This window comes from Octopus bimaculoides, chromosome 1 (assembly GCF_046866305.1).
Source record: "Octopus bimaculoides isolate indiv1 chromosome 1, ASM4686630v1, whole genome shotgun sequence".
Classification (NCBI taxonomy): domain Eukaryota; kingdom Metazoa; phylum Mollusca; class Cephalopoda; order Octopoda; family Octopodidae; genus Octopus; species Octopus bimaculoides.
The window spans coordinates 974,987-994,411 of NC_142928.1; the positions used below are offsets into that span (position 1 = coordinate 974,987).

A 19,425-nucleotide genomic window follows, 5' to 3' on the forward strand; every position below is an offset into this window, starting at 1 on the left:
TGTTTTTATTGTATGTTAGTCATATATATGCATGTGTGTGTGTGTATTTATGTATGTATAGAGAGAGAGATGCACACTCACACAGAGTGTATATATATATGTATATTTTTGAAAGCTTAATTTTTATTTATACACTGTTCGATGTAAATGTTTTACCAACGTCTGTGATGTTTGTCTTTTACTCTCAGGCATCAACTTCAAGCTGTGAAGATATTATTATCCCGGGGCAGCGATGTGAAAAGGAAGGACACCAATGGATTCACTCCTCTCCATTTGGCTGCAGGCAGGGGGAACAAATGGACAGATGTGCTCGCAGAATTACTACAAACAAAGGGAGAGACCGTCGTTGAGGTTAGTGACTATATATATATGTGTGTGTGTGTATGTCTATATGCATAAAATGTGTGCACATATAATGTAAATTGTGATGTGTGTATGTTTGTGCTTCATTCGTTTTTTTTTGTTTTTTATTCATGTTAAATTCCGAAATAATCCTACTCAACTCCAAAACGGTATTCTAGAAATTTTCATAAAAATTTATCCATTTTTCTGAAAAATAATGAGGAATCTAAGTGAACTCTTGAGAATTTTTACTAAACTCCTCTCCTGATCTTCAGGGCACGCTGATGTAGATACGTATAGATATATATATATATATATATATATATATATATATATATATATATATATATATGTATATATTGTACATGTCTATAACACCCACATGCGCACACACACACACATATATACAATTATAAATATAATTTAGATTCAGCTGAATTAGGGTCTTAAATTGAGGCACCTTACCAGTTTGGTAGAATTCACACAGCTCCTATATTATCATCGTCATCATCATCATCGTTTAACGTCCGCTTTCCATGCTAGCATGGGTTGGACAATTTGACTGAGGACTGGTGAAACCAGATGGCTACACCAGGCTCCAATCTGATTTGGCAGAGTTTCTACAGCTGGATGCCCTTCCTAATGCCAACCACTCAGAGAGTGTAGTGGGTGCTTTTACGTGCCACTGGCACGAAGGCCAGTCAGGCGGTACTGGCAACGGCCATGCTCGAAATGGTGTATTTTATGTGCCACCTGCACAGGAGCCAGTCCAGCAGCACTGGTAACGATCTCGCTCGAATGTCTTTTCACGTGCCACCGGCACAAGTGCCAGGAAGGCAACGCTGGTAACGATCACACTCAAATGGTGCTATTTACGTGCCACCGGCATGAAAGCCAGACAGCTGATGCTCTGGCAACGATCACGCTCGAACGGTGCTCTTAGTGCTCCACTGGTACAGGTGCCATCACGATTTCGCTTTCGCTTGCCCTAACAGGTCTTCGCAAGCCAAGTTTAGTGTTCAATGAAGGAGACGTTGGCATGGGTGCCAGTCTACAAATTTAGTTCGATTTCAGTTGCCTCAACAGTTTAGTGTCCAAAGAAGGAATGTAGCGCATAAGTGGGCTGATTTAATTACCCCTACCCCAATCATTCCACTTGTTTAAATAATTTGATTTTTTTCTCTTCTTTTTCTCTCTGCATTTTTTTCTTTTAATGATTCTCCCCCCACCCCGACCCTTCAGACAACCATTTTTAATGTTTTTATTCTTTTTCTTTGTCAGGTGAATCAACAAGATAACTCCTTTGGTGCCACGCCTCTCCACTTTGCCTGTTTCCAGGGACACACAGACACCGTTCGCCTCTTATTGAATCACAATGGCATCGATTCCAATGCGATGGACAAAGATGGTGACACACCTCTGCATCTGGCAGTTCGAAAGTAAGTCCCCAATGGATTTGGATTATCCAAATCTGTTTCTATTTCATTGAGTCAGTCATGTCATAATCCCACCTTGGGGTTGTTGTCATTCTACTCTCTTTCACACCATAATGTAACTAATCTATTTCATTAATTAATCATCACCATAATTGTTGTTGTTGTTATCTCACTAGTTTCTTTACTTTATCTCATCCTCCGTTACCTAAATGTCACAAGTTCAAATCCTCCCTTTTCTTCCTTTCATCCCATGCAGAACTGCATTCTCTTTCTCTCTCTCTTTTTGTTTCCCCCTTTCCTCTGACCCTGGGCTAAATACAGAATCATCCCCTTACAGTATTTACATTTGTCTCTTTATGTTCCATGTTCAAATCCTGCCAGAATATTTATTATCACCCTGGGGTCAACATAATCTGTACCAGTAATATCCAGGGGTTTATTTCATAAACTATCCTCCCTCTTTCCTCTTGTTCTTGCGCCTTATTACTGTTGGACAAACTACCTTGTGGTATTTATTTACGACTCTTTATGTTCTGAGTTCAAATCTTGCCAAGGTCAACTTATCCCTCCATCTCTGCAAGGTTGATAAACTACAATACCAGTCATGTACTGGGGTCCATATAATGAACTGTAGCCCTTCTTTCCCTCCTAAATTTCATGTTTATATAAGTTGTTCATTGTACCATATATACATTTCTGTGTTTACTCAGGTGTGTATATATCATTTTTGTACTGTGTAGAGTGTGTAAAAAAAAATAAATGCGCCCTTTTAAAGCCTAGCCAGGCTCATGGCCCCGGTTTCCCGGTTTCAATGGCCTATGTGTTCCCCAGCTGGACGGGACGCCAGTCCATCGCAGCGTTACTCATTTTTGCCAGCTGAGTGAACTGGAGCAACGTGAAATGAAGTGTTTTGCTCAAGAACACAACGCTTCACCCAGTCCAGGAATCGAAACCACAATCTTACGATCATGGTGCTGACACCCTAACCACTAAGCCACACGCCTCCACGTGTAGAGTGTGTAACAATTGCTGTAATTAGGTTATGGTAACTCAATTCCTTTTATTTTCTTTAATTACCTAATAATTATTAATTATCTCAATCTCTGTGATGTTTGTATTTTTCATGTTTTTCTTTACTCTTTCCATAACTTTCAGGCGACACTATGATGTGGTGACTTTGATGCTGTCCAAGGTTAGTTCACAAATACATATTACATTCACTCTCTAGTATTTCATAGAACTGTTTAATATTAATACCATCAAGGTACCAGTGAAATAATGGGGTTAGATTTAATCATCTGTACCTCCAAACCCTTTAAATTACATGTGTTGGGTCTGTGGAGGAACTGTATAGTGATCATGATAATGATGTTGGTATTGGTGGTGGTGACAGTCCAACTGGCCACCACCACTGACAATAGTATCTTTAAAACGATCGGATGAAACATTATGAAATTAACCAAACATATTTATCATGCCTCTAACACATGCACAAAGCAAGTTACAGAGGGTCAGAATAGAAGTTTGGTTTCACCGATAAACATGAAATGTATCTGAACAGTTTGATCCAGTCCTCAGTAGAAGACAGTTATGACACATTGGTATCCATTCTAATTTTCATTTTTTGTTTTTACTTCCTCAAAGAATTCAGTGAAACTGGATAAGAAGAATCATAAGGAAACGACACCATTGCTTGAAACCGTCTCCGAAGGCCACCTCGGAATGATGCACAGGTTAATAGACCGAGGTGCAAGCATAAATGTTGTCGATGGTGAAGGCAACAGTTGTTTGCACCTTGCTGTTAAAAAAGATGTGTTTGATTCCGAGGGCATTACGATGGATATTTTAGATGAGGTAAGATTTAAAATTGTTTGTGGATATTGTTAGTTGTCAGCTAATCTAAGACAGAATTAGAGAAATAAGTGACTGTGACTTTGATAAATGAATGAATGTGAATGTGATGACATGGTAATGAAATAGAAAGGACTAAATAAGGGGTTTATGATCTGCGCAGAACTAGAAAAGTAGATGAACGAGGTTGAAAAGAGAAAACTTCTTTTATCTGAGCATCTTCTGAGATTCGTATTTCTTTGGCAGAGGTATTAAAATCGAGTAGAGGAATCAGAGAGCGTGCGTTAATTTGTATAGGGTGTTGGTGGTGGAGGAAGTCCTGGTGAGGCGAGTGGTAATCGAAAGAGAGAGAGAGAGAGAGACAGAGTAAGGCACAGAGAGAGAGAGAGAGAGGGGTTGGAACACGAAGGAGCAAAATATTCTTTTCGGATTTGTGTAGCATAATTTAACGAAACAGCAAATGTTGATAATAGTGTATATATATATATATCATTATCATCATCATCATCATCGTTTAACGTCCGCTTTCCATGCTAGCATGGGTTGGACGATTTGACTGAGGACTGGTGAAACCGGATGGCAACACCAGGCTCCAGTCTAATTTGGCAGAGTTTCTACAGCTGGATGCCCTTCCTAACACCAACCACTCAGAGAGTGTAGTGGGTGCTTTTACGTGTCACCCGCACGAAAACGGCCACGCTCGAAATGGTGTCTTTTATGTGCCACCCGCACAAGCCAGTCCAGGGGCACTGGCAACGATCTCACTCGAAAATCCTACGGGAGCCAGTCAGGCGGTACTGGCAACGGCCACGCTCAAAATGGTGCATCTCATGTGCCACCCGCACAAGAGCCAGTCCAGGGGCACTGGCAACGATCTTACTTGGCTTGCCGGGTCTTCTCACGCACAGCACATTTCCAAAGGTCTCGGTCAGTAGTCATCGCCTCGGTGAGGCCCAATGTACGAAGGTCTTGCCTCACCACCTCAGCCCAGGTCTTCCTGGGCCTACCTCTTCCACGGGTTCCCTCAACTGTTAGGGTGTGGCACTTTTTCACGCAGCTATCCTCATCCATTCTCACCACATGTCCATACCAGCGCCATCGTCTCTCTTGCACACCACAACTGATGCTTCTAATGTTCAGCTTTTCTCTCAAGATACTTACACTCTGATGGGTATTCACAATGACATTACACATCCAACGGAGCATACTGGCTTACTCTTTTACTTGTTTCAGTCATTTGACTGCGGCCATGCTGGAGCACCGCCTTTAGTCGAGCAAATCGACCCCGGGTCTTATTCCTTGTAAGCCTAGTACTTATTCTATCGGTCTCTTTTGCCGAACTGCTAAGTGATGGGGACATAAACACACCAGTATCGGTTGTCAAGCAATGCTAGGGGGACAAGCACAGACATACAAACACACACACACACACACACACGCACACATATACATATATAGGACGGGCTTCTTTCAGTTTCCGTCTACCAAATCCACTCACAAGGTTTTGGTCGGCCCGAGGCTCTAGTAGAAGACACTTGCCCAAGGTTCCACGCAGTGGGACTGAACCCAGAACCATGTGGTTGGTGAGCAAGCTACTTACCACACAGCCACTCCTGCGCCTATATGTATGGTTATTAATTATTTTCAGAATCCATCAGACTCAAGGTAATTTAATAATACTTTCTGTGATAGGCACAAGGCCTGGAGTTTGTCGGGTGGGGGTACGTCGATCACATTGACCCCCTACATTTAACCGGTTCTTAATTTATCGATCGCATTTATTGTCAACTGTTGCAGAATTCAAAACAACTCCCTGTTTCCCATTTTCGATAAAGATCCCTATACTTCAGACTTCTGTGTATCGTTGTAATGTCTACTTTGGTGGAAAAAAAAACAAGACCTACTCTTGTAACCAACTACCACTGCTTCTTTTGGAATCTTTTATCAGACTAACAGTTTGAACAATTTATTAATTATAACGTGTCATTGTGCAACCTCAACTCTGACACCAATTCCTACTTCTTTTACTTTCCCTTCATCATTCAAAGATGTTTCTTGTTTAATTATGAAAACATAATTGCTATGTTTGGTTATGTCTGTGTGGTGTTGATTTTGTCAATAGGCGCAGGAGTGGCCGTGTGGTAAGTAGCTTGCTTACCAACCACATAGTTCCGGGTTCAGTCCCACTGCGTGGCACCTTGGGCAAGTGTCTTCTACTATAGCCTTGCACCGACCAAAGCCTTCTGAGTGGATTTGGGAGACGGAAACTGAAAGAAGCCTGCTGTATATATATATATATATATATATATATATATATATATATATATATATATATATATATATATATGTGTGTGTGTGTGTATATATGTTTGTGTGTCTGTGTTTGTCCCCCTAGTATTGCTTGACAACCGATGCTGGTGTGTTTACGTCCCCGTAACTTATCAGTTTGGCAAAAAGAGACCGATAGAATAAGTACTAGGCTTCCAAAGAATAAGTCCTGGGGTCGATTTGCTCGACTAAAGGCGGTGCTCCAACATGGCCGCAGTCAAATGACTGAAACAAGTAAAAGAGTATGTGATTTTTGTTTGTTTGTTGTGTTATATTTATATATACAATACCCTTCCCTAAATATTTCTTATGTTATGGCCACTTGGCCTCCTTTATCTGGCCACTTGGCCTCCTTTATCTGGCCACTTGGCCTCCTTTATCTGGCCATTCGTATTGAGAGGTTCTTCTTGGTTTGTTGTTCCTATATTTTGATGCTATTTTACATTGTTTTGTTATTGAATATATTGCAGTATTTGTAATTAACAGGTAAATATTTGCTCATTAAGTATCAATAAACTTGATGTTAATCAATAAGATTTCTCCTGCTCAATATAATGACAAATATGCTTAAAAAATATGTAATATTGAAAATAAAGTAAAAACAAATGAAAATAGGAAATGGTCTAAATTAGAGTTGATGTAGGAAGTTAATATTTTCTAATTGGTTTAATTACTGGATAAACAATCAATGAGGAAAGTTATTCTCTTCTAGTGCCTTATAATTTAACACACTCACCGGTAAAATTTCCACTTATTCCCTTCTTTATTTTTCTAAAATTATAAGGCACAAAAAGGGAATGACTCTCCCCAGAGATAACAGAATATGCTTCAACACACGAACTCACATAAAGAATCTTGCAAACCAAATCCCAAAACGTAATCTATGATTAGATTTATATGAACTGTTGTGGGGGCATCTGTTATGAATATTTGTGTAATGTCGTTATCATTTTATATTTCATCATTTGTAGTACTGCAATGAGTTGGACCTGAGAAAGGAAGACAGGCTCTCTGGCGTTGTGGTCGCGAGATATCTAGCCAGCCAGGGAGCTGACTTTTACTATAAAAATGACAAGAATAACACACCATTGGACCTCATTAAGGACCCAAATTTGAGAGAAAAATTACAAACATTTTTACCTCCAGTGTAAGTATTTCCTGGCAATGAAAAGATAAACCGGTATATTTTTTTATTTCCTAAATAATCATGTTTATATGTTTATTTAGTTTTAATTTATTATACTGTCACTAGGTTTTGCTCAAAGGCCACACAATAAATGATCTGTAGTTGTTAGGTGATCAAAGAAAAAAACATTTTGATTATATTCACAGAATTGGTTTTTATCAACAGAAGTGCCTCACTGTCAACCCACACCTAGCTCTCTTCATTCCCAATTTTAACGAGTTGTGACTAATTGGAAAATGTAGAACTAAATAATGAAGTGTTTTGAAATTGTTATTTAGAAATAAGTGGAATTTATCTGTCTACCAACATGCTTTTCTCAATCTTCAATGTCCCAATCAGTCATTATTATGAAAGATTTCATTAGGAACTAACCTACACTAAATGTCCCCTGAATAATATCTACTTCTACATCCACCGTAACTTGCCTTTTCCCCTTCTATAGTTGATTAAGTAATTTCCTTCCCAGTAATTACTGCTTGAGTTGCTTTGTATCACTAGCTGCTTTGCCTTATATCCGACCTTCTCCTTATGAGCATGTATATTGTTGTTATTATTATTATTATTTCTCAACAAAACACCCTGTACCTCGTTCTTCCATTGAATAGTGCTAACATAAGTATATTAACATATCACAGGGTAATGGTGTTTCATTTATCATGTTTATATTCTTCGCTTCAAATCAGTATGTTATTAATCTTAATATTTTTATAATCTTAAACAAAACACATATGTATGTATATGTATGTATGCATATGTGTATATGTAAGCGTGTGTGGGTGTGTGTGTGTGTATGTGCATGTATGTATATATACAGGAATGTATGTATAGGTGTGCATATGTGTATGTGAAGGTGTGTATATGTGTGTGTATGTGTGTATATATATATATATATATATATACTTCTGCCTCATTCACTACTAGTGCTTTATTTTCCCCTTCTGCAGTTAGCTAAGTTATTTCTTCTTAGTAATGCCACACAGGCTGTTGATCGTACCTCCGGTGACTTCAAATAAGTATTTCTATTCTTCTTGTAAACGTGAATATTATTATCATGATTACTTCTCCAATAAATATCCTGAACCCTGTTTTACCATTAACTAATGTTAATATCCGTATAATAATATATAATATATTACTAGGCTATGATGTTTTATTTTTATTCACTTTCTTCACTTCATATAAATATGTAATTCGTTTTCCTTATATAGTATATGTTTAATTTGAGGTTTTCCCGTAGTTCTCTCCCTTACTCCATTTTTAGACTCAGCAATTTTCCTCCCCACATTTCAATCATTCATTTAATTTAAACCTTTAGCATCACGTTTACAACCTCCTCCCTTTTTATCTCTATGTAAACAAACGTTTCTAACGGTCACTGACCATGTAACATCTTAGCTCGTAAGTTACCTCATCATTTCGTATTTGGCTTGCTTTCATATGTTTATTTGTGGATTCCCTTGAAGAGGAATATATGAGGAATTCCAGCAGCTCTTACTTCTTTGTAGAAGGGCTCTCTCATATATTTTGAAACATGTGTAGGAATTAAAGGAACTTTTATTTATATGCGTTTTGCTCCATTTATTATTATTATTCATATATATATATATGTATATATATATAATATATATATATGTGTGTGTGTGTGTGTGAAAAAGTGCCACACCCTAGCAGTTGAGGGAACCTGTGGAAGAGGTAGGCCCAGGAAGACCTGGGATGAGGTGGTGAAGCACAGCCTTTGAACATTGGGCCTCACCAAAGCAATGATTAGTGACCGAGACCTTTGGAAATATGCTGTGCTTGAGAAAACCCGGCAAGCCAAGTGAGACCATAACCCGTGGCCTATGCCAGGGGTGTAACCCGCCCACTTAGGCATACCTTTCTTTCGTTGGGCACTAAACTCTGCTTGTGAAGACCTGTTGAGGCAAGTGAAATCGAAATCAAATTCGATGACTGGCATCTGTGCTAGTGGAGTGCTAAGAGCACCATCCAAGCGTGACCATTGCCAGAGCAGCTGACTGGCTTCCGTGCTGGTGGCACGTAAAAAGCACCATTCGAGCGTGATCGTTACCAGCGTCGCCTTACTGGCATGTGAAAAAATATTTGAGTGAGGTTGTTGCCAGTGCCCCTGGACTGGCTCCTGTGCAGGTGGCACGTAAAAGCACCCAATACACTCTCGGAGTGGTTGGCGTTAGGAAGGGCATCCAGCTGTAGAAACTCTGCCAGATCAGAATGCCAACCACTCCGAGAGTGTACTGGGTGCTTTTACGTGCCACCACCACAAGGGCCAGTCACATGGTACTGGCGACGGCCATGCTCAAAAAGGTGTATTTTACGTGCCACCTGCACGGGAGCCAGTCCAGCGGCACTATTTGTTATAAATGAATATTATCGGTTTGATATGTTTGTATTTTGTTGCACAGATGTTTGCGGTGCAGAAATACGGCAGCAACAATGAAATACCATCCGTGTGAACATCTTTTGACATGTAAGCAATGTTCAGTCGTTCCACTTAAACGATGTCTGAGGTGTTGGAAACCTGTAACAAGCAAAAGTGAAGTTGGTAAGAATCCTCTTTGATGATCTGTCTGTGTGTCCTGCTTGTCTCATTGACTCTATTGTGTAGAATAATGTACTTCATGTTGTGTAAGACCCAGGTCAGTATGATCTGGCAGATTTATCTCAAAAGGTGTTCCTCGTGTCGCTTCTCTGTGATAGTATATCTATCACTACATCCACTAAGTGGAGGTGCAATGGTCCAGTAGTTAGGGCAGCGGACTCGCGGTCATAGGATCACGGTTTTGATTCCCAGACTGAACGTTGTGAGTGTTTATTGAGAGAAAACACCTAAAGCTCCACGAGTCTCCGGCAGGGGATGGTGGCGAACCCTGCTGTACTCTTCCACCACAACTTTCTCTCATTCTTTGTTCCTGTTTCTGTTGTGCCTGTAATTCAAAGGGGTCAGCCTTGTCACACTGTGTCAAGCTGAATATCCCCGAGGACTACGTTAAGGGTACACGTGTCTGTGGAGTGCTCAGCCACTTGCACGTTAATTTCTCGAGCAGGCTGTTCCGTTGATCGGATCAACTGGAACCCTCGATGTCGTAACCGACGGAGTGCCAACAACAACAACAACATCCACTAAACATTGTCTTCATCCAAGTAAGGAACTTGTTACACTTCAACGGGGTTGTAGTCTGCAACAAAACGAATGGAGGATAAATTGTGTACTTACAAGGGCATCATTGCCGTCTTTGGTAAAGTATTAAATTCAGCAGATTTCAAGGGAGTAAAACTATGTGTTTCCAGTTTGAGAGACTTTAACACACAACCCCTTGTTGGTTTTTGTGGTGTATGCGTGCGAGTAGAAGTAATCGGCTTACCTCGGTTTGACTTCCTTTGCACGAGTCTGTCCTGCGGAATCCGATCCTCGCGGCTGGCCCGACCCGAAGAATGCTAGAAATAGCAGCTGCTTTTCCCAGAACCTAGACGATCGCTTGGCAGGCACGTCCTCTTGTCACAACAACCCTGTTCGAAAAGGGCACGAAATCCCGATGGAAGCTCCCTCTGTCCTTCTTCCTCTTCCGGTCAGCTCGCTGTTCCGGTCAGTTCAAGGTTCCGGTCAGCAGTCAGTTCACAGTTCCGGTCAGCGGTCAGCTCCCCAGTTGCTGACGTCATACCACAGATATTAAAGCCAACAGAGGCACAGTTTTGTTTGTCTCCCAACTTTTGGTTTTGGTTCTCACTTGATTGTTATGATCGAATCGGATCCTGGAACCTTCAAATATGTCCTGGATACGATGACATTCTGTGGATTGTTAAAATTAATGATTATCAGAAGCAACTTTTAACAGAGAGATCAGGAGTATGTTTATCTTTCTTAAAGTGGTGTCACATCTGCTTGTGTCTAGATCTTTGATGAATTACTTGGTTGATATTGGAATTAAGCAGGTCGTTAGCAAAGTCTAGAGCTTTGAGAAGAATGCCATGTAAAAGATTTGGCACAGTTACAAGAAAAGAAACAGCACAACTAACATTCAATCTGATGTTGAGTGATAATTAAATGTGATAATTGCTACATTGTTAGACTATGTATGTTGTTGTGGTAGAGAGAAGAGGTTTAGGAAGGTCAATGAATTTTGTTTAGGACCTAAATACTGGGCGATGACATGGAACCACTGTTGAAGTATACGAATATTGACCAAAACCATAATGATCTCTGGTTGATGTTACAAATGTCTCACAATGATGAAATATAGAATCTCTTTTTTTTTTTTTACTCTTTTACTTGTTTCAGTCATTTGACTGTGGCCATGCTGGAGCACTGCTTTTAGTCGAGCAAATCGACCCCAGGACTTATTCTTTGGAAGCCTAGTACTTATTCTATCGGTCTCTTTTTGCCGAACCGCTAAGTTACGGGGACGTAAACACACCAGCATCGGTTGTCAAGCGATGTTGGGGGGGACAAACACAGACACGCAAACATATACATACACCTACATATATATACGACGGGCTTCTTTCAGTTTCTGTCTACCAAATCCACTCGCAAGGCTTTGGTTGGCCCGAGACTATAGTAGAAGACACTTGCCCAAGGTGCCACGCAGTGGGACTGAACCCGGAACCATGTGGTTGGTAAGCAAGCTACTTACCACACAGCCACTCCTACACCTATTAATAGATATAAAAAAATCTTTGCTATAAAGTATAAAACTTGTAAACACATATTTCAGAGACTGCAAAGGTGGAAAAGATTGAAGTGCGGACTGTGACAAGGACAGTTGGTGAGTATAAAAGAACAGCTCTTAATTGATTTCTATACATTTTACCTTCACCTGAGCTATTTTGTTTATTAGAATGGTGGAGAACACATCCCATTTCTAATTTCCATTTGATTGGTTAGATGTAAACTTACTGCATTAAAAATATTACTGACAATTTATAAGATCAAGGTTAACATGGATAAATTAGAAGTCAAAGTAAAGTTAATATTGTCTTTTGGAAGAGGGAACTAAAATTTATTTTTGTTTAGATGTAAACTTGTGAGTTAATAAGAAAGTTGTTTGTTTTCCCGCTAAGACCTTTCGTAAGTTTTCTGATATGTTGTTGTTGCTGTTATGTAGTCAGATGTCTGTCGTAATCATCATCATCATCATCGTCGTTTAACGTCCGCTTTCCATGCTAGCATGGGTTGGACGATTTGACTGAGGACTAGTGAAACCAGAGATTCTACAGCTGGATGCCCTTCCTAATGCCAACCACTCAGAGAGTGTAGTGGGTGCTTTTACGTGCCACCAGCACGAAGGCCAGTCAGGCCGTACTGGCAATGGCCACGCTCAGAATGGTGTATTTTACATGCCACCTGCACAGGAGCCAGTTTGGCAGCACTGGCAACGATCTCGCTCGAATGTCTTTACATGTGGTATCTGGCACAAGTGCCAGGAAGGCGATGCTGGGCACAGGTGCCATTGACGGTTTCGCTTTTGCTTGCCCCAATAGGTCTTCGCAAGCCCATTGACGGTTTCTTATTGGGGCAAGTAATATGTTGCTCAATCTTGAGAATGGAGGTAAAGAAAGGGATTGCTGCCAAATTGCAAAACACTGTTGTGGGGTCCAACAGGAATGAAACCAAAATTATAAAACAAAATTATAAGAATTATAAAATTATAAACAGAATTCAAAATTTGTACATTTTTAACACATTTTAAACATGATAAACATAAATAAAAGCGACTTTAAAAAATGCGTCTGACTTCACTCAGTTCATAATTAAATCTGGGACACTCTGTATTTACTCGTCCAACTAAACGGGGGGGGGGGGGGGACACAAGGAGGACTAATTGTAGGTGACAAGCGTAGCTTCCAGAAATGGTCACACAGTCAAACTCGAATGACTGTAATTCACAACAGTTAATTTTTCTCGTATGGACATTTTGCATTATATGGTTCAGATATGGATGACATAGAAAGCAGACATGCTGCCGGGCCATGCTGTCGGGCCATGCTGCTGGGCCATGCTGTCGGGCCATGCTGCCGGGCCATGCTGCCGGGCCATGCTGTCGGGTCATGCTGCGTTGTACAGGATTGGAAACGTGAAACATCAACAGAGCACTTCTGGAGAATGGATGACTGGGTTTGTTGTGCTTTTACCAAGCCGCGTACACACAAGTACATACACACCGCACACACATACTCATGTATGCATTTACCCAGCCGCACAGACACACAGACACACATGCACATGGCCCAGTGGATAACAGGCAAACATTTTAATGTTTTTCTCGTTTTCTCTGCCAAATTGGACAAAAATGTTTTCATGAAATATTATACACTACTTATAACGCATTAATACTGTCAATATTTTATCTGCAGAAAATGGCTTAAAACAACAATAAAACCCAGTGCAGTATACTCAAATCTGATTAATCTGCATTTTGTGGTGGGGGCCCGTAGTTGGCGTCGGAAATTTTTTTAGTCAGCAATTTGAGGAGCCTGAATAATGTTTGTTGCAAATTTGGAGGAAAGCGGCCGGAGACTTGAGTTACGGGCTTTAACGCTGCCAAAATGCTTTGAAATGCAGTTTATCTGCCCCTGGGCCTGCATTTGGCAAGAAGTTGGAGACTTTTTTGGCCCATGGCACCACTTACTACTGTTCCATCCGTATAAATCTAACCATTACACACCTGAAGAGAAAACTTCTTTATTAAGGAGTCTTCAGATGTTTCTTGACTCAGATAATATTCTGGTGAACTGTGGTGCAGCAAGATTACCAGCTGCAGTGTTTAACAAAGAGAGCAAGGGTGTGTTTATCCTTGCTGAACTGGTGCATCATGTATTTATATATTTGGCTCGGATCCTCAATGACTGACTCAGTTGACAATGAAACTAAGCTGAAGAGGAGAAGAATGTTTGTTAGTGAAGTATAGAGTAGACAGGACAATGACACAGCTATAAGAAAAAGACAAAACTAAGGGACCAAAGTGGGGAGGTTTAGGAAGGTTAGTCTACTTAGTTGTGGATCTAAATGCTGAGCTGTTACACAATCCCAGCATTTAACCATTGATGATAAGAAAGTTTCACAATCATGAAACACTTGTTACCCGGGGTAGTAACTGGTATCTCCTGTCTGCTTAACCCGAGAATGTATGGAAAATGGCTAATATTTGCTTCAAATTTTGCTTTTACTCTTTTACTCTTTTACTTGTTTCAGTCATTTGACTGTAGCCATGCTGGGGCACTGCCTTTAGTCGAGCAGAACAACCCCAGGACTTATTCTTTGGAAGCCTAGTACTTATTCTATTGGTCTCTTTTTGCCGAACTGCTAAGTTACGGGGACATAAACACACCAGCAACGGTTGTCAAGCGAAGTTGGGGTACAAACACATATATACGACGGGCTTCTTTCAGTTTCCGTCTACCAAATCCACTCACAAGGCTTTGGTCGGCCCGAGGCTATAGTAGAAGACACTTGCCCAAGGTGCCACCCAGTGGGACTGAACCCAGAACCATGTGGTTAGTAAGCAAGCTACTTACCACACAGCCACTCCTGTTATATTTATTTTTTTTTAAATCCCCAAATTCCCTCTTAACACATAGCTATGATGCTCCCTCACTACTCCTGCTCATGATCAGAGATGTACATATTGTCAGTCATGAAGGGACATGTTCAAGTGGTTATGGTCAGGCAATTGATAAACAAATTTGTGGTTTTAGAGCAGAATACGATATTTCTGCTTTTGAATCTGTCTCAGAGGTAAATTGGTCAATTGGTCAGTTTCAAATCGTTTATGTCCCGGTCAGAAAGACAAAGTTTGAAAGGAATAGTAGCCATTTCGTTTGATTTCTAATTTGAATCAAATAGAAAATAACATTTACTGACCAAAGACAAAAAAAAAGTGTTATTTTGACACAAATAAGAAAAATTTGAATTTAAAGCTTGGAAATATTTGTCTTATTTCAGAGAGTCCAAAGTTTAAAGAGAAGGGGGTCCAGACGGTGGTAGAACCATTTGGTGAGTATAAAATGGTAGTACCGAATTGCTTTGTGTAACTTTTACCTTCACCGCAGCCATTTTGTTTTGAATACTTGAAAATAGATTCCGTTCATAATTTCTATTTGAAAGGTTAGCTGTAAATTGTGTTGGCACTCCATCGCTTACGACGTTGAGGGTTCCCAGTTGATTCGATCAACAGAACAGCCTGCTCGTGAGATTAACGTAGTTCTCGGGGATATTCAGCGTGACACAGAGTGTGACAAGGCTGACCCTTTGAATTACAGGCACAGCAGAAACAGGAAGAAAGAGTGAGAGAAAGTTGTGGTGGAAGAGTACAGCAGGGTTCGCCACCATCCCCTGCTGGTGCCTCGTGGGGCTTTAGGTGTTTTCACTCAATAAACACTCACAACGCCTGGTCTGGGAATCAAAACAGTGATCCTATGACCGCGAGTCTGCTGCCCTAACCACTGGGTCATTGCGCCTCTACATAGCGTCTATATAATCTGCTGTACTCTTTCACCACAACTTTCTCTCACTCTTTCTAACCGTTTCTGTTGTACCTGTAATTCAAAGGGTCAGCCTTGTCACACTGTGTCAGGCTGAATATCCTCGAGAACTACGTTAAGGGTACACGTGTCTGTGGAGTGCTCAGCCACTTGCACATTAATTTCACGAGCAGGCTGTTCCGTTGATCGGTTCAAGTGGAACCCTCGATGTCGTTACGCGACGGAGTGCCAACAAAAACAACAACAACAAATAGACACTCTACAGATATTTGGTATTGAAGTCGCAGGTAGTGTGTCATTGCACTGCTTATATACTCAAAAATAATGAAATACAGATTGTTAATAAAGATAAAGTAATCATACAACAATGTGTAAAACTCCAAAGTATTTATTTCAGTGAATCCAAAGTTCATGGAAAAGGAAGTCCAGACAGAAGCAGAACCAGCTGGTTTGTATAAAATAACGACACCTCTTTGGTTTCTATAAATTTTACCATTACCTGATCTTTTTTGCATATCATAATGATTGAGAACAGGTTCCATTCCTACATTTAAATTGAATGGTTAACTGAAAAGTAATTCTGAATATTGAGCTCTTGTATGGTACCATTGTAAAACGTATAAAAATATTGGGCAAAACCGTAACGGTAACCTTGGTGATAAGAATATCTAATAATAATAATAATAAAATATGTTTTATTCTTTATTCTTTTACTTGTTTCAGTCATTTGACTGCAGCCATGCTGGAGCACCGCCTTTAGTCGAGCAAATCAACCCCAGGACTTATTCTTTGGAAGCCCAGTACTTATTCTATCGGTCTCTTTTGCCGAACCACTAAGTTACGGGGACATAAACACACCGCCATCGGTCGTCAAGCGATGTTGGGGGACAGACACAGACACACAAACATACACACACACACACACACACACACACACACACATATATATATATATATATATATATATATATATATATATATAAAAATTAAGGTACTCAGAAACCTGGATGTTTGTACATTTACAGATTTTTATTAATGTCACATATTAAATGAAGCGCTTTTCACCTAGTCATGTAGGTTTTTCAAATTGTTTTATATATATACATATATATATATGACAGGCTTCTTTCAATTTCCGTCTACCAAATCCACTCACAAGGCTTTGGTCGGCCCGAGGCTATAGTAGAAGACACTTGCCCAAGGTGCCACACAGTGGGACTGAACCCGGAACTATGTGGTTGGTAAGCAAGCTACTTACCACACAGCCACTCCTACGCCTATTATTATGTTATTAATAAACATTAAAAAAAATTTACTGTAAAGTGTAAAAAATGCAGGTATTTATTTCAGATTCTCAAAAACTGGAGGAGAAAGATCTCCTGAAGGTGGCACATCGGTTAAATGGTGAATGGTGGAAAGTTGGTGAGTCTAAAATAACAATACTCATTGGTTTCTGTGAATTTTACCATCAGCTGAGCTTTTGTTTGTCAGAATGACTGAGAACAGGTTCCATTCTTAATTTCCATTTGAAATGTTAACTGTGAAGTAATTCTATTAAAGCTATAAATGAAATTCAATAAAATTGAGGTTAGAATGGCTGATAAAATGGATAAATTAACAAAACATGGACATATGGCGTAGTGGTCAAGAGCGTGGGCTACTAACCTCATGATTCAACTTCTCTTATTTTTGTCATCATCCTTAGAAATAGAAAACATTGTCTTATATTTTTCATGTTTCTTAACCATTTCTTTAATTCTCAATAGTTGTAGTTTCTTGGTTATATTTATAACAACCGTGGAGGTGCAATGGCCCAGTGGTTAGGGCAGCAGGTTCACAGTCATAGGATTGCGGTTTCGATTTCCAGACCGGGCATTGTGAGTGTTTATTGAGCGAAAACACCTAAAAGCTCCACGAGGCTCCGGCAGGGGATGATGGCGAACCCTGCTGTACTCTTTCACCACAACTTTCTCTCTCACTCTTTCTTCCTGTTTCTGTTGTGCCTGTAATTCAAAAGGGTCAGCCTTGTCACATTGTGTCACGCTGAATATCCCCGAGAACTACGTTAAGGGTACACGTATCTGTGGAGTGCTCAGCCACTTGCACGTTAATTTCACGAGCAGGCTGTTCCGTTGATTGGATCGACTGGAACCCTCGATGTCGTAAGCGACGGAAGTGCCAACAACAACAATTATAACAACCTACAGTACACGTCTTTCATATTATTTTTAATGTTGTTGCAATTATTTCTTATATCTTTTGCAGGCATTTTCTTGGACATCAAAACTTCTGAGCTGGAAATTAGCAAGCGTGACAATAGTAATGACATTGTGGAACACAGCTATCAGATGCTGTACAAATGGTTCACAAGTTGTGATCCAAAGAAACGTACAGCGGAAACAATAAAAGCAGCCCTTGAAGAAGCCCAGTGTTTTAATGCCCTTGAATGTCTATTGTTAGACAAAAAATGAATCTCTGTGTAGTTGCTGTTCTTATTAAGTCCAAGGTCTATCTTCGCCAACGGAGACCCACGATCAAATGCCTTCCATTGTTTGGTGTCTGAAAATAAAAACACATTTTGGATTCCAAGACATTCCTTTTATAACAGTAAGCCCATAGAATTGTTTTGAAAGGCTGTCGGAATCTTTCAGTGCACAGAAGCAATCTCTTGAGAAGCCGACTCACTCAAGGGGCAGAATTAAATCCTTAATGGAATATTTTGAAGCTGATGGTGAAATACTTGTATTCCCAGCAGCAACGGAAACAACAGGAATTATGTGTGGAAAAATTATGCAAATAAATCGGAAAGTTTGTCCATCAAATAATATTGTTGGTAGTTTCATTTTAGAAATTAATGCGGATTAATTTGAGTAAATTTTGGAAAATTTAAAAAAACATATTTCATGCACACAGAGCAACACCTCTCTCTCTCTCTCTCTCTCTCTCTCTCTCTCTCTCTCTCTCTCTCTCTCTCTCTCTCTCTCTCTCACACACACACACATTTTCTGTCTCGCACCCCACCCCCATCAACACATACATGCATCCATGTCCATTTCTTCTCTCTTTCATTTTATGCTTCTTTCAATTTTCACCTACAAAAATAAATATAGGCGCAGGAGTGGCTGTGTGGTAAGTAGCTTGCTTACCAACCACATGGTTCCGGGTTCATTCCCACTGCGTGGCACCTTGGGCAAGTGTCTTCTACTATAGCCTCGGGCTGACCAAAGCCTTGTGAGTGGATTTGGTAGACGGAAACTGAAAGAAGCCTGTCATATATATATATATATATATATATATATATATGTATGTATGTATGTATGTATGTATGTATGTATGCGTGTATGTGTTTGTGTGTCTGTATTTGTCCCCCCAACTTCGCTTGACAACCGATGCTGGTGTGTTTATGTCCCTGTAACTTAGCGGTTCGGCAAAAAGAGACCGATAGAATAAGTACTAGGCTTACAAAGAATAAGTCCTGGGGTCGATTTGCTTGACTAAAGGCGGTGCTCCAACATTGCCGCAGTCAAATGACTGAAACAAGTAAAAGAGTAAAGAGTATATAAATAAAAATTTTTTATGGAATTTACCAAACGCTGTACCTTAACAGCTGATAAAAAGTGGCATTAAAATGATGATGATGATGATGAAAACAACAGTTGTTGATAACAGCTTCCCTGCATTATATCTCCATCTATATCTACATTCTTGAGATAACTTACAGCTGTGATATTTTTAATACAAATAATTTATTACAAATTTTGAATTTATGTTTCAAAATGTTTAATC

At 39.9% G+C, this 19,425-nt stretch overlaps 1 protein-coding gene across 2 annotated transcripts in view; it reads left to right on the forward strand.

Moving 5' to 3' along the window:
- Window positions 1-18,464, forward strand: part of LOC128251325 (uncharacterized) — a 29,500-nt gene extending 11,036 nt beyond the window's left edge. For both annotated transcript variants that reach the window (XM_089347492.1, XM_089347490.1), the window contains 11 exons: window positions 189-351; window positions 1,624-1,781; window positions 2,934-2,970; window positions 3,423-3,632; window positions 6,929-7,104; window positions 9,564-9,703; window positions 11,874-11,924; window positions 15,101-15,151; window positions 16,037-16,087; window positions 16,990-17,061; window positions 17,905-18,464. In XM_089347492.1, the coding sequence (XP_089203618.1) occupies window positions 189-351; window positions 1,624-1,781; window positions 2,934-2,970; window positions 3,423-3,632; window positions 6,929-7,104; window positions 9,564-9,703; window positions 11,874-11,924; window positions 15,101-15,151; window positions 16,037-16,087; window positions 16,990-17,061; window positions 17,905-18,110 (1,315 nt within the window). In that variant the 3' untranslated portion in view covers window positions 18,111-18,464. The remainder of the gene's footprint in view (window positions 1-188; window positions 352-1,623; window positions 1,782-2,933; window positions 2,971-3,422; window positions 3,633-6,928; window positions 7,105-9,563; window positions 9,704-11,873; window positions 11,925-15,100; window positions 15,152-16,036; window positions 16,088-16,989; window positions 17,062-17,904) is intronic.
- The last annotated feature ends 961 nt before the right edge of the window (window positions 18,465-19,425 follow it).